A 14,438-nucleotide genomic window follows, 5' to 3' on the forward strand; every position below is an offset into this window, starting at 1 on the left:
TTTGGAGAACTCATGCAATTCATTCACAACACAGGCCTCCAGGCAGAGATCTCCGTGTCTGGAGTGATACTAGAAGAAATGGGCAGAGCATCTGGGTCAAATCCCACAGAGTCCTGCTGGCCCAATAAAGGATTTGATTCTCACCTTAACCAACAGTGTTGGAGAGCCATGAAGGGTTTTAAGCAATGAAGAAGTGACCAGATTTGCATTTGGAAAGGTCAGGCTGGTGCAGCGTAGACAACTATCAAGAGAGGGGCCAGCAGGCACAAGCCCAGTGAGAAGAATGTGGAGAAGAGGGAGGGGAGAGAAGTGCGAGGAATCTAGACACACTCAGGAGAGTCACTGTCGGGGTGACCTGAGTCACTGTTGGGCTGAAGGCAGCAGAGGCCGAGTTTCTGGAATGATGGAGAGGCCATTTGATAAGGCAGAGAACTCTGAAAGAGGACGTGATGGTGGGATGCGGCCAACTCTTTGTAAGAGCATAGACAACAATTCCATGAAAGGCAAAGAAGCAAATACAAAGCAAACCCACAGTAATCCTTTAATCAGGGATTCATTTGTTTTAAGAGCTCTTAGGCTAATCTGAGGGAACTGTTACAAGAGCAGACTTGACATCTTGTAGAAACTATTCAATGACTACAACAACCACTCTTCACAACTGCCTCCAATACCCAGCTACTTCCAAAGGCCTATTGCAAAGTGATTTCTCCAGTGCTAGGACATCTGCTTGGGCTTTACTTGAAGTAAAGTGTCCTCACGTCATTAGAACATAACAGCTTCCTCAACAGCAGTGGCTTTGGTTTCTCAAGTATAATGTTTTATACTAGAAATCTTGGAAATAAACAGTCATTGCAAGAGTAATTTCTGTGGATTTTTTTTTCTTTACCTACTTTATGCAGCTTGTTTGACTGGATGAGAAGTCCAATTTTACTTCAAAAAGGACATGTACTGACTATGACAGTTATCAGTTACCAAGCTCTTTCTGTGTGCATACGATTTATCTATATAATATCCCATCATCTCAAATTTTCCATACGTTAAGAATTTACAGCATAGGCAATTGAGGCTTGGAAAAGGTAAATCACTTGTTACAGGTTATTACACATCTTGGAATTTTAAAAAATGAGCTGCGAAGCCTATGTGTTTTCTGCTATGCATGGAATGTGATTTGAGTTCACCAAGGGGTCACGTGCGGGAAGCTTGGTCTCCAGGGTGGCAATGTTGAGGTGGGACACTGAAGAGGTGAGGCCTCTTAAGGAATGGTTAGGTCACTAGGGGTAAGTGTCCTTAGAAAGGATCACCATAGTTCTCTTGGGGCCCTGTCGGTTCTTGTGAAAGAGATGTCATAAAAGATGAAGACCTGCTCCCTTGCCCTACCCTGATACCATTTGCAAGTAGGCCCTCAGAGGAGCTGAAACAGTGGGGCCACCTGATTTTGGGCTTTCAGCCTTCGTAAGGACTATACTACTAGCCCTTGTCTTCTGAGTAGAACAGTAGACCTCTTTCTGATTAGCGCAGGTAAGAAACACTAGTGCACATGGCTTGTTCAGAAATAAACCAAAGCTAACTCCTCTGACCATTTGGTTTCAATCTTACTGATACTTCATTAACTGATGTCATCTCTGACATCAGTTTTAGTTTCCCAAACTAGTTATTTCCTATATTTCCTTGTTATTCCTAGACTTTTGAAGATTAAAGGGAGAGGGGGGGCGATATTGTGGCACAGTGGGTTAAGCCACCACTGCCATTACTGGCATCCCATGTGGGTGCTGCTTTGAGTCTTCGCTGCTCAACTTCTGATCCAGCTTCCTGCTAATATGCTTGGGAAATAAATGGAAGAGGGCTCAAGTGCTTGGGACCCTGCACCCACTTGGGGAACCCAGATGGAGTTCCAGGCTCCTAGCTTCAGCATGGCCCAGCCTTGGCCAGTGAAGCCATTTGGAGGATGAACCAATGGATTAACAATCTCTCTCTTTCTCTCTCCCACTCTCTCTCCCTCTCTCCCTGTAACTCTGCCTTTCAAATAAATAAATAAATATTGTTTTTAAAGATGAAAGATAGAAGGAAGTCACTTACTTTACTGAGCAACTACAGTGTGCCTGTAGGACTATTTGACGCTAGAATTATCATCCTCATTTTATAGATGAGAAAATGGAGGCAATAACTTGGGCAATCACACATACATACTGGTAAAAGGTGATCAAGACTCTCACCCCCAGCCTATAAATACTGTGGTCCATGACCAAAAAGTATTGGCAGGGCTTTGCTTTGTTATGAGATAGAAGATCAAATCATTCTCAGGCTGTAGAATGCTAAACAGTGGATCTGAGTGACTTGTGTCAATGAATGGCTTCTTGATTTTGCTGACTCAAGCCCTTTCTAACTCTTTCCTGGACAGACACGTGCAGTTCTTATTTGATCACAGCACCCAAGGGAGGACGGTGTCTCAGACCAGTACCAAACACTAAGGAAATCGATGTGACAAAATTCGTTTACTGAACCAAGATTATTTATTTATAAGGATCTGTTTACTTAAGAAATCTTTATAAAGCACTCACTAGGTGCCTGGTCCTGTTCTAAGCAATTTCAAATTTTAATTTCATTCTTACAATAACCTGGTGAGGTAGTTGCCATTGTGATCCTTTTCCAAACAAGGAAATTGAAGCACAAATTTTAAGTACCTGGTGCTAGGTCTCACAGCTAGAGAAAATCTGGCTCCCGAGATTTCTTCTGAGCTGCTATGCATACAACAAGCAGCCTTATCTTTGGACGAAACCCAGTTATTTCTTGTGCAGAAACATGGGAGTGTGGCTTCTATGCTTTCCTTCATCTGAAGACCAGAAGCCCTAATGGGTTGACCCTGGTACACCCCTCATTTCTGTTCAGATCCCGAAACCCTTGCTCATCGTGTTTCTAGCAGGATAAAGAAAGAAATTCTTTCACACCCTCTGGACTAAGCCCAAGGAGTGCTGTCCATGTGCTTGGTGCTGATCACCCCAGACATCCCTTACAGTAAGCAAAGAAGAAGGAATGAGCTTGTGAATGTATGATAGAGCTTCAAAAAGTTTCACAGATTTCAAAATTCTTTTCAACAAAATAAAGCTATCATTGAACTCAATTTTCCATGAGATTTTATGAAGTTCCCTCATATAGAACGCCCACTGCAAAACTGGGTGCCTATAAGTTGGGAGACATTAAATGTTGGTAAGTGCCATATACTCTTATGAATCATTTCAGTCTCACAATCACCTTAAATAGGGGGAACAATTCTCCTTCATTTCATAAATGAGGAAACGAATACTAAAGGGTTAAGTAGTCCATGGACATAGAGCTTGAAATGGCAGAGCTGGGATTTGAACAAACACATTCTGTCTTGAGAACCTGAACTTTCAGCTATAATGTCCACAGCTTCTATGAGATAGCCAATAGGAGACAAGTGCTGCTTCCTTTAATATTCATAAGTATTCTGTGACTCAACTGCCTCTCCTCCTAGGATATTGGAGAGAGGGCTTAGTTCAGAGTGTCAGGTTAGCTTGCTCTAGGTCAGGCGCCCAGTGAGTAGGAAAGGCAGGTTGTAAGTGTTGGGTGAGTGAGTACAGAACCTGTGCCTCTCTGTCTCTAGACTCCCATAAGTCATGTGTATCCACAACATGAATGAGGATACCAAATCCCTCCCAGCAGGAGAGAAAATTAACCAGAGTAGAAATCCAGGAGATCAGTTCCATATATTTAAAGTGAAATCTTTTACTGTAGCACTTTTCAATATGGTTTGGCCATTCTCCTTTTCCCCATCTGCATCTCTTCTCCATCTTCTTCTACCTTGTTCTCTACCTGAGGAGGCTGACTTCTATGGGACACTGCCAATGGGAGGCCCCTGTAGGGGTGGGGAGTGTGGGGTCCCATGTCTAGCCTCCCTGCACCTTCCTGGACACTTCTGCTCTCTGCAGCCACAGCCCCTGCTGGAGGCTCCTCCAATCTCCTCAGCTGTCACAGGTCCTGGAATCTGCTTGCTCCCATTGTCTCCCCAGGTGTAGTGGTGGCAAGGTTTCCTGTTGGGGGCCCAGAAAACTGACCTCTTTTCTCTCTATTTACCTTTGCCACACACTTGCACATAGGCCCTTTATGAAAATCTCTTTATTGACTCATTCAAGTGCACCATCTGTTTCCTGCCATGATTCTGGCCAATACTTCAAATAACTGTGTAGACAAAACAACTCATAAAACTCATTGTTACATGATAATAGAAGATTTGGAATAATAATTTATTGAGCATTTCCTATGTGCTGGGCTAAGCCTTTTGTATGTATTATCTAACCTCATCCTCATACTGTGAAGTGGTGGTATCATTGGTCTCACTGTAAGACTTAGATTGTGAGTAACTCTCCAAGACTAAAGGGTTAAGAGTTGGTGACACAGAGCTCGGCAGAACATCTGTTTCTGCTCAATGGGGAGCAGGGAACGAGTTAAGGAGACCAGGGCTCAGGCAGTCATATCCCAAGATTTCCAAGCTGCAGCTGAACCCTTGGAAACAGCTGTAGTGCTTGGAAATCTTGAGAATACACAGGGGCTCACATCCCCATTCTTGTTGTGCAGTGCGGCTCTACTGATGCTTTACCTGTTCTGGGTCCACTGAGTACCAGGCTCTGTGCTAAGAAAACTCTACACGTGGCCGGCGCCATGGCTCACTAGGCTAATCCTCCACCTAGTGGCGCCGGCACACTGGGTTCTAGTCCCGGTTGGGGCACCGGATTCTGTCCCGGTTGCCCCTCTTCCAGGCCAGCTCTCTGCTGTGGCCAGGGAGTGCAGTGGAGGATGGCCCAGGTGCTTGGGCCCTGCACCCCATGGGAGACCAGGAAAAGCACCTGGCTCCTGGCTCCTGCCATCGGATCAGCGCGGTGCGCCGGCCGCAGTGCGCCAGCCGCGGCGGCCATTGGAGGGTGAACCAACGGCAAAGGAAGACCTTTCTCTCTGTCTCTCTCTCTCACTGTCCACTCTGCCTGTCAAAAAAAAAAAAAAAAAAAAAAAAAAAAAAAAAGAAAGAAAACTCCACACGTACACTGAGCTCAGGGCCACCTTTAAGTAAGCGTCTGTGGAGAGTGACGGCTGTGACTCATTTCACAAGTGGGGAAAGAGACCTCAAGAGGCTCAGGCTAAATCATCAAGTAGATTCTGGCACAGATCACTATGGTTTTGTACATCTCCGTGGATGCTTCTTTGCACATCAGTTATCAGTAAGTGTGAGTAGGAAATGGGGAAAGAATTGATTCTTGGGGTAAGCTTCACAGAAGTGGCCGGGACAGTCCTGCATGCCAGCTGTCACCTGAGGCTTGTCCAGGTGTACCAGGTGCCCTGCCTTTCTCCCTGGGTAGCAAGGAGCAAGGGAGGCTGAGGCATCATACACTGCCTAGGCATAAACCCACACAGGTTAGAGAGGGGCTGAGATCCCCATCAAGGCTTGTGCCACCTTCTCGAGAATCCAAAGAATGAAGCCACAAGACATTGAGGGAGTTCGCAGCCTGGTCACCGACAAAAGCCCACTTTTGTTTTGAAAAGAGGTTTGTGCTTGTGATTCAGTGATGTCTCCTGAGTACACAACTTCAATTTTATGTCCGTTCTTTTCCCACAGCCATTTTTGTTAAGCTTTTCACTTCATGTCCAACTCAAGGAAAACAAAGTACAAGCTCAAGTTTTTATGAGACCGGTACGTGTTCACATCTGCAGCGAACTCAGAAAACTTCATCACCCTCCTGGTAGCTGTTCAGACACCCAGGGTAACTTGACACTGCCAGAAATATTTTGTTTCTGATTATTTTTCCAAACTAAGATATGTGTAGTGTTACTGTAGCAAACTCTGCTAATGTGGATGGAATGGTTTTGTGTGTACTCTATGGGTTCGACAAGAAAGAGTGAGTTAGGGGATGGATGTGGATATTTTTACTACCCTGGCAATAATGTTTTACATTTCAATGGCGCTTTTCAAATCACAGTGTCTTACAAAGCACTAGAGCTGGTGATAACTGGATGCATTGTTGAAACACCAGGAGCACTTCAGCAGTCCTGCATCACATATAACCTTTTAGACCAGGAAGTGGAGGATGCAGGGCAGCTGCTGCATCAGGAAAAACAATGTAACACATTTCTAAGATGGTTCCATCTGAGAGCTCACAGCACTTTTTTTTTTTTTCTGGGGTTTTTCTCTGAAAATATTTATTGTTCTCATCATATTTCAATAAAATGTGAAGAGAAAACCCGATATTAGCTACCCTTTAGAAGATCAGAAATAGAGACAGAAAAAGATTGGGGCTTTGAAAAGATTGCCAAGGCTGGTGGGGCAGGTCAAATCTTGGATTCTCTGTCCCCTCTTTCCCTCCCTGGCTGGTCTGCACTGCCTGACTGCTACAGGGCAGCCTGCTGGGCATGCCTGCTCTTCTTATTTTCCATTGCTGTTTTCTTCCATATCAAGACTTGCCGCTGAGAAACATCCCTCATTTAAGCTTTCCTTTGTATTTTGATCGCCGTCCTTTTCACTTTTTTTTTCTACATTTTGTTCTCTCCACCCTCTTTTTCTCCCTTTTTCCGTCCTTTTCCAGTTTTTCTTTGCCTTCTTCCTTTTTCACTCTCATCTAAGATCATATTTCACTATTCTCCTTCCTGGAGTGGAGCTACATATCTACAGGGTAGGGAGGTGGGGGCTCTTCATGGAGACCAAGGGATTCTCAACCCCAGTGCTTTCTGGGGCATGCACCTCTAGATGTAGCCACTAGGGGGTGTGTGTGCAATACCTATAGCTTTTTAGCTGCTGCAACAAAACCAGGATGGCTCCCTTCTCTGGTGAAGCGAGTGTCTGCAAGAGGAACTGGGCTTTCTTTCCACCAAATAGTGACACTCACAGGGCATAGGGACCGAAGGCTGGGTGTCTTCAGGTATGTGAGTGACTGGGCTGGAAGGATTGATTCCACTCAGCCTTGGATGGGATGGAATGTGTGTGTTTTGGGGGGGGGGGGGGAGGGATACACGTGTGTGCCCAATTCACCAGCTACTATCTTTAGGTCGCTTAAACTTTTGGGCAACAGTTTCCTCACCTCTAAAAACTAGCGTCTTGTGAGCTACCTGGTCTCTGAGTTTCCTTCCAACTACGTTCCTATACATTGGCTGCAGAAGATTTTCAGAGATTGTTTGAATAAAACAGTGTGCCACGGACAGACCAGTCAGTCCTCAGCAAAGGCACTCCTGATCTTGGACCATGGGCTTTGCCCAGGCTCCCAACTTTGAAGTGTTCCCACTTGATGCTCAAATCTTTTTGGTTCTAGTTGCACAAGCATTTGGAAAATGTGATTCCTGCTGTAACTGACTGGAGTTAGGGATCACAGTGAACACTCTTGGTGTATTTCTCCTGACACATAAATGGCTGATTTCGAGGTAAGGGTGTGCCATCTTTTGGTGCCTGGCTTGCATGACAAACTCATGTGTCTGAGGCAGCTGGGGAGCAGGGTTGGCAGGGGCTGCACTTCAGGAGTGGATCACCAGCGAACGTGAGAGCTTGCTGCGACTTGACGGTCAGGTTGGATAAGGCACTGGGGCAGAGGAGGTCAGCTGGCTCTGGTGGGGTAAAGGGGTCCACAGAAGACCAGGACCTGATGTGTTCTGATCAGAATGAACCGGGGCACATGCAAGGCTAGTGCAGCAGGGCAGAGGTGAGTCAAAAAGCTGGAATCCATGCCAAGTGCCCCTGATAGTGAGTCAGTGCCGGGCAGCTGTTCTCCTCTCCCTGGGGCCGGGGTCACCGAAGGCAAGTAGGAGAGCCCAGGGCTGCAGCCAGGTCTCTCTGTCCCTGGGGGCACTCAGATTTGGTCTTCACCACTCATGGCGTAGCAAGGTCTTGAGTACCTGGGATTGGGCTCATCGTCCTGAACAGAAGGAACCAGAAGCTTGCAGTGTGCGCAGCAGTGCTGTGCAGACATGGAAATGCCCTCCCAGTCACTCTCCCTATGTTTCGTCTATATTCTCTGGTGACATGGAGATGTTGCAGCGCTGACTATCTGTGGTTAGTGCATAAGGACCAGCTAGAAAAGATTCTGTCTTTCCCAGTGTGTGTTGTTGCGGGGGCGGGTGCGGGTGGGGATTCAGACAGTGTCATCCTGGTTGCTGTTGCAGCTGCTGACAACTGTGCTGCGCTTCCAGAGAGACCAACGGCATTGGGTGAGGGCTGCTACGCAAGGACCCTCTTGGTGCTGGGGCAGAGAGGTGAGTTGTGGACTGGACCAGAGGAGAAACAGCAGCTGGGGTTCCTCAGTGTCACTTAAGGCCTCCATTCCAGGGAAGACACAAACGGTGCAGGAGACTGCGTGGTCCTGGTCTGAAGTGGCCTCGGAGAAGTCTGTCTTGTCCATGGATGGCCCCTGTCCTTAGAGCAGTCTCTGCACACAGTATCTGCTCAGTGAGTACTGCTATGCTCTGGAGATCCTGAGCCTGGAAGCCCCAGGACGTGGGTGTGGCCAGTGCCTGCAGCTGCGTGCAGGAAATCACCACCTCCCCCAAGGTCTGGTTTTCTAATTTTCAGTAGGATCTGAAGGTTCGCGCCTGCAGGATGGTGCCCTTGTGAAGACCGGCAGTGTGCAGGGAGGAGCCCACAGTCAATGGCTCAGCCAGGTTGGAGGGTGGGATAATTTCCTGAGCATCTCACTGAAACATTCATCTCCCTCCTCCCTGGAGGACCTGGTCTGGGCACTCACAAAGCCGGGCACCTGCCCTCTTGGAAGGTACTGGAGGAGGGAGGTCTGCCGCAGAAGATTCAGTGCCCTGGCTGTCAGCTTCCTGGTGCACAGCCCTCCTCCCCAGCTGCTGGCCGGTCATTCTGCCAACTGCTTAGAGAAGGGCAGGATAGAGTGCCAGGGGCGTGTGCCACAGGACCAGGAAAGGAGAGACAGAACGTTGGACTCATTAGAGAAACAGGTGGGGCTGGGAGCCCTCACCCACAGCTGTGGGACCCTAAGTAAAGCATTAAATGGCTCTGAGCCTCGGGCTCCTGACTTGTGAGTGGTGAGAAGTCTTCCCTGCGGGGTGCTGAAAGAAGTGCAGCCAATGCAAAGCCACTAGCATGCTGCCTGGCACTTAGGAAACACTTAATAAACACAGCGATCACTCCAGGTTTGAACTGTTGCTGGATGACAAGCGCAGATGAGGCAGTTGGTAGCAAGCAGAGAGTCTAAGATCAGGGGCTCAAAGCAGGGGGTGGGGGCAGCTGAGTAGCTGTGCCCATTCTCCTCCCCTGGGATCTCAGCTGCCACCCTCTGTACCCCTCTGGGACAAGCCCCAACTCACACGCCCGAAGCTAAGCTACGTCCTGTGAACAGCAACAAAAGCTGGAGGTGTGCCTCTGTCCTACTCTGTTAAAGCAGAAAACATTTCCCCAAAGGCCCTCCACGGGTGCTGGCTCAGAAACTCAGAGCGCTGAGCTAACCAAGGGGCACAGCGCATCAGGGAGGAGCTGGGATGCAGGGAGGACCCTGGGGCAGAGCGGAGGGGTGTCAGCCCCTGTCCTCAGTCTCCTGGGAGATGCCCCGTGTCCTCCAGCAGGTCCAGCAGTGGGGCTACTAGGGGCTTCTGTTTGCCATGTGTCCCTTGGAACAAGAGCTAGAGCCGGCGGGAAGCCGGGATCCAGGTGCCCCAGAGAGCAGCAGAGCGCAGAGGACAATACTCCAAAACAAAGAAGGGCTGTGCCTTCATTATTGGGTTCAGGGAGCTTCCTCAGGGGCTAAATACCTAATCCTTGAGACCCCCTAAGGAAAAAAAGGTTCCACTGTCATCTCCCTGGACAGAAGACACCTGCCCACCTCCTCCCGCGGCTGCTTCCTCTTCCAGGACGAGACAGAGCAAGAGTGTCAGGGAGTCTCGGCCCCACCCCGGGGCCGGGGCGGTGGAGTGGTGGAGCAGGAGACAGTGCCGGTGCAGGTGTTTGGGAGTGAGGGGCCCCAGTTCAGAGCAGCCTGGGGCTTCTGCATCTGCATGGCAACCGCGTGGATTCGGCCACGGGTCGCTGTCCAGAAGATGGGCCGTGCCCCGGGCTTATTCCTTCTACAGACATTCCTGGTGTCCCCCCCACCAACATCCGCCCAATCACCAGACAGTGGGGACCCCTACCCCCAGGAAACACCTCACAGAACTCCAGCTCAGCCCGACCCTGGGCGCCCAAGGCCAGCACGGACTCGCAGCTCTCTTTGGGAATGACCTCTGGGCAGCGAAAAGTCCCGGACCTTCCCGGGGGACGCTTCGTCCACGCCCCTCAGGCGCCGGCGACCAGAGGCCACCCCCCACCCCCGGGCGGCTCTCTCATCCAGGACCTGGCTCAGCCCAGAGAATGGCAACCCCGCCGCGAGTCCGAGAAGACAAAGTCGCCCTGAAGGGCGCGAGCCTTTACGTAACCGGCCTCGCGCCAGGGGTCGCGGGAGGCCGGCGCTCAGCAAGGAAGGCTCTGCGGCCAGTGCGAGGGGGCAGCAAGGCCGCCTAAGTTAGGCGAGTCCCGGAGCCGGCAGGAGCAGGCGGCCGCTCGCCTTGGCCCCGGGCCCACTAGGGCGCCCCTTCCGGATCGACCCCTGTCCCCCACTCCTGGGACCGCACGCGGGGTGATGACCTTGGGCGCGCCTCCGGACCTCCCCCGGCCTCAGTTTCCCGGTGTGGGCGTCCAGCCAGGCTGCAACGGCGCCCTGGGCCTCCCGCCCCCGTACCCCTACCCAGGCCTGGCTGAGGGAGTCGGCACGCGCCAGGCGTCCCCGCACCCCCGCGCCCGCACCCGGCCGGCGCTGCCCGGAGCGGCCCCACGAGGCGGCGCGCGCCGCGGCGGTCGGGCCCAGCGCGCAGGCGCGGCGCGGCGGGGCGGGGCGGGGCGGCCGGCGCTGGACACTCGGCGGCGGCGGCGGCGGCGGCTCAGAGTGCGCGGGGCGGCGCGCGGCGTGCGGTCGCGGGAGCTGCCCAGGCGCGGGAGCCGGCTGGCGGGGCTCTCCCCGGACCGCCTCAGGGTCTGCGAGCGCGCCGCCAGGGCCAGCCTGAGGGGCCACCTGGCCGCACCGGCGCCCGCCCGGAGCGCGGGAGCCGCGTCCCGGACGCCGCGGCCGCCAGCGCCGGGCACCCGGCGGCCACCGGGGACTGGGGCTGAGCGGCCGGTTCCCGCCCCTGTGGCGCCGCCGCTGCCGCCGCCCGGCCGCCCGCCCGGCTTGGCCGCCGCCGCCGCGGCGTCTGGCCCCGGGGTCCGGGCCGCGGGCGGGGTCGGGGGTTGCGGGGCCGCCGCTGCTGCCCGCGCGCCTCGGGTTCGCATCCCGGGCCCCGGACGGCCGCCGAGCATGGAGGAGAAGTATCTGCCGGAGCTGATGGCGGAGAAGGACTCCCTGGACCCTTCCTTCACGCACGCCCTGCGGCTGGTGAACCAAGGTGAGGCGCGCCGGCCGTTAACTGCCGGCCGGCGGCCGTTGGGGCGGGCGGTGGTCGGGGGGCTGCGGGACGCCTGGCGGAGACCCGCGAGGGGCCCCGGGGAGACGCTGGGATGCGACTTGAAGGGAATCTCTGGGGACTTGGGGCTGCCCAGGGGGTAGCTTGTGAGTGGGGACGGCGGGCGTCGGGGGGCTTCGTCGTGGGGGGACCCCGGGGTCTAGGGTGGGTGTTTGGTCGGTCTGATGAGCCGCAGGGAAATGGAGGAACCTGAGGGGACCCGGTGCAGAGCCGAGGAACGGAACAGGTGCTTGGGCTGTTGGTGAAGTTCGGGGCTGAGAGGGGAGGACCGCGGGGGTCCCAGGGGAGGACCCCAGGCCCCTCGCCCCGCGCGACCCGCCTGCCCGGGGTCCGGGGTCAGCAGCCCTGGCCAGGCCGGCTGCCCTGCTCGGGGGCTGGCCCGTGGGGCATCGGGAGGGGACCGGAGGGAGGCCCCCCGTCGGCCTGGCTGCGCCGGGTGGGTGACCCTCCGGGGCGGCCGGCAGGATGGAGGGCACTGCCGTTTCGCACGCGCCCAGCCGGCCGCTGGACGGGGTGTCTGGAGGCAGCACACCCGGACGGCGAGCCTCTGGCTGCGGGATAAGCCGCTGGCGTGGACGGTGGGTTCAGCCTCCCTCCTTGGGAGCAGCCCTCGCCCCCTCCTGTGCGTTCAGTGGGCGATGGGTTCGGGCCCCCGGCCTGCCTTTTCCCTGCGAAATGGCAGAAACGAACCTGGTCGGATCGGTTACCTTTGGCGTGAATCGCTGCGAGTCTAGCTCCTTGGTTAAGTCCGGGCTGCTGCTCTTAGCGCTGACCATGTCTCTTCCGTGGTCGGAAAGTGAGAGACGAGGCAGACATGTTCCGTGTGTGTTGAGGTCGCTGTGTTTGACACAGAGACCTCCGGTGTTTGCCCGGCGCACCCAGTTCTTCCGGTGGGCTGGTGGCGGTGGTGGGGAGACTGCCTGAACCCGAGATTTACGCACGTTGGAATGGTTGAGCAGGTTTGCGGAGCACCCCCCCCCCCCGTTTTAATTGCAAGCTTATTCTTATTTTTGAATAAAATGGGTTTGTGAAAAAGAAGTGGGCATGCATGCCTAAATTAGAGAGAAAGAATGCTAAGTTTCATGCTCATGTTGTTCAGAGCAGTTTACGGTTCCGTTCACACTCCCGGCTCTGCGATTTGCATGCATCTTTTGTTGCCTGCTAGGCTGTCCTATCTGTGGGAGAAATTTCTTTGTACGTTGGGTGAGTTCAGCAGCTTTCGAAATATTCTGGGCTGTGGAGTAAGTGCATTTTTCCTAATAAAGAAGCAGAATCCAAGTTATGCTGCGCTGAATTAAGGAAACTTATTTAATGAGTTATTTTAAAGTCAGAATTATTTTCTGTGCCATGTTTCTGTAGTATCGTGTTGCTAACACACTGAAAATTCTTTTTTCCCACTTTGCTGTTTTTACTACTGTTAATGGCTTCCAGTTACTTGAAAAAGATGCTGGGGAGTGTTGGGGAAATGTTGCCATTCAGTGATTTTTAGAGGATGATTTCCTTTTTCATCAGAAATTCTCTTGGGAGCATTTCTCACGTGTGGAGGCGGCCAGAGGTCCACTCAGCTGCGTGTGTAACTCTTAACTTGTTACTTGAGACTAAAAGGCTTTTCCCTTAATTCAGGGGCTGACACCCAGAATGTAAAGTCCTGTTAATTGAAAATATTAATTGTGCTGTTATGTAACTTCAAAATTACAAGTATCTTTCTCAGACATCGTGGATTCAGTTGAGTTTGCGTGATTGTTAGAAAGCTTTCATTTCAATCTGATGACCAGGTTGGCTTGTTACTGGCTGTATGAAAGTATTTTATTGTTACTTAGCTGTGTTCTTACCACCTGCCTCTAAGAAAGCTGTGCTTTCCAGAGGTTATTCTGAATCTCAGCACTGGAATCCCGTATTCTACACTGAATTGTGCAATGATGATGGGTCAGCATTGAAGCCTTTGTTTTACTGTAGAGTGACATGTAACAGAAATATTTTCTGAGTAACATTCCCGAATGCCAACAGTACCTTGTGTTTGAACAGTGTTTTATTAAAGTCTCCCAGGCACTTCATTGCACACCCTCTCCAATTCCATCCTCATGCTTGTATCCTTGTGAGGCAGGTGTTGGTGTTTTTTTCTGGGAGCACCTCAGTTCTACAAGCTTTTGCAGGCCACCAAGAATTAATTTGAACTCAGATCTTCTGTCTCTAAGGCCATTCATAATTTCTGCTTATACCTTCAGCAAAAGATGAAAGGAAATGCTTCTCACATGCTAATCTGAAACCCTGCGGAAATCACAATAATTAATATGATTGTTTCCAGGTGACTTAATGTAAGGGAAATCATATGTGTCCTTTAGGAAGACTTACCGAGATTTTTTTTTAATGCAAGTTAATTCTGGCATTTGTCTTTGAAAAACCAAGTGTTCATGGTAGACTTATCTCACAGGATTTTAATGCTCATGCCAAGAGGCATGCTTGGATTAAAGCTCTCCTGTGACCAACATTCTAACCAGCATATTACAGTAATAAAGCAGTTTGTAAATGAGATGTAGTCTTTTCTTTAAAATCTAGTATTTTTAAACATTATTCAACTTGTAGCTGTATTTTTTTCTTTTCTTTTCTTTTCTTTTTCTTTTCTTTCTGATAATCTTTAAAGGCTTGAACTGGGAAGACATGAAGAGAGAACTCTTCTGATTTGGGTTGGCTTACATACTTTTTCCAGACTTAAGGTTTCATGAAGGGCATTAATCTTTGTTTTCTGAGTATAACTTGTTCTTTTCCCCATTCCTAACTACTGATTTTGTTTCTCTAACAAAAGTAATGGGTAATGTTTACTTGCTGTTAAAAGAGAATCTAAGAAAAGCCTTTGATACTCTCCTCTTTCTAGCAGCAGTCCCCTGCCCCCGCCCCCAAGTGTCTGTAGGATGCTTTGACATTGCGGTGTCTTGCCT

The 14,438-nt window shown here is 51.3% G+C and overlaps 1 protein-coding gene across 3 annotated transcripts in view; it reads left to right on the plus strand.

Moving 5' to 3' along the window:
* The first annotated feature begins 10,887 nt into the window (after positions 1 to 10,887).
* The window catches only part of KHDRBS3 (KH RNA binding domain containing, signal transduction associated 3), a 206,349-nt gene continuing 202,798 nt past the window's right edge, over positions 10,888 to 14,438 (plus strand). The window contains exon 1 of one of the 3 annotated variants that reach the window (XM_089335748.1): positions 10,888 to 11,424. In XM_089335748.1, the coding sequence (XP_089191874.1) occupies positions 11,337 to 11,424 (88 nt within the window). In that variant the 5' untranslated portion in view covers positions 10,888 to 11,336. The remainder of the gene's footprint in view (positions 11,425 to 14,438) is intronic. The other 2 variants (XR_007918873.3, XM_051844066.3) reach the window with 2 other exon arrangements.

The sequence above is a fragment of the Oryctolagus cuniculus genome, chromosome 6 (genome assembly GCF_051225735.1).
Source record: "Oryctolagus cuniculus isolate XC-2025 breed Fujian yellow rabbit chromosome 6, ASM5122573v1, whole genome shotgun sequence".
Lineage (NCBI taxonomy): Eukaryota > Metazoa > Chordata > Mammalia > Lagomorpha > Leporidae > Oryctolagus > Oryctolagus cuniculus.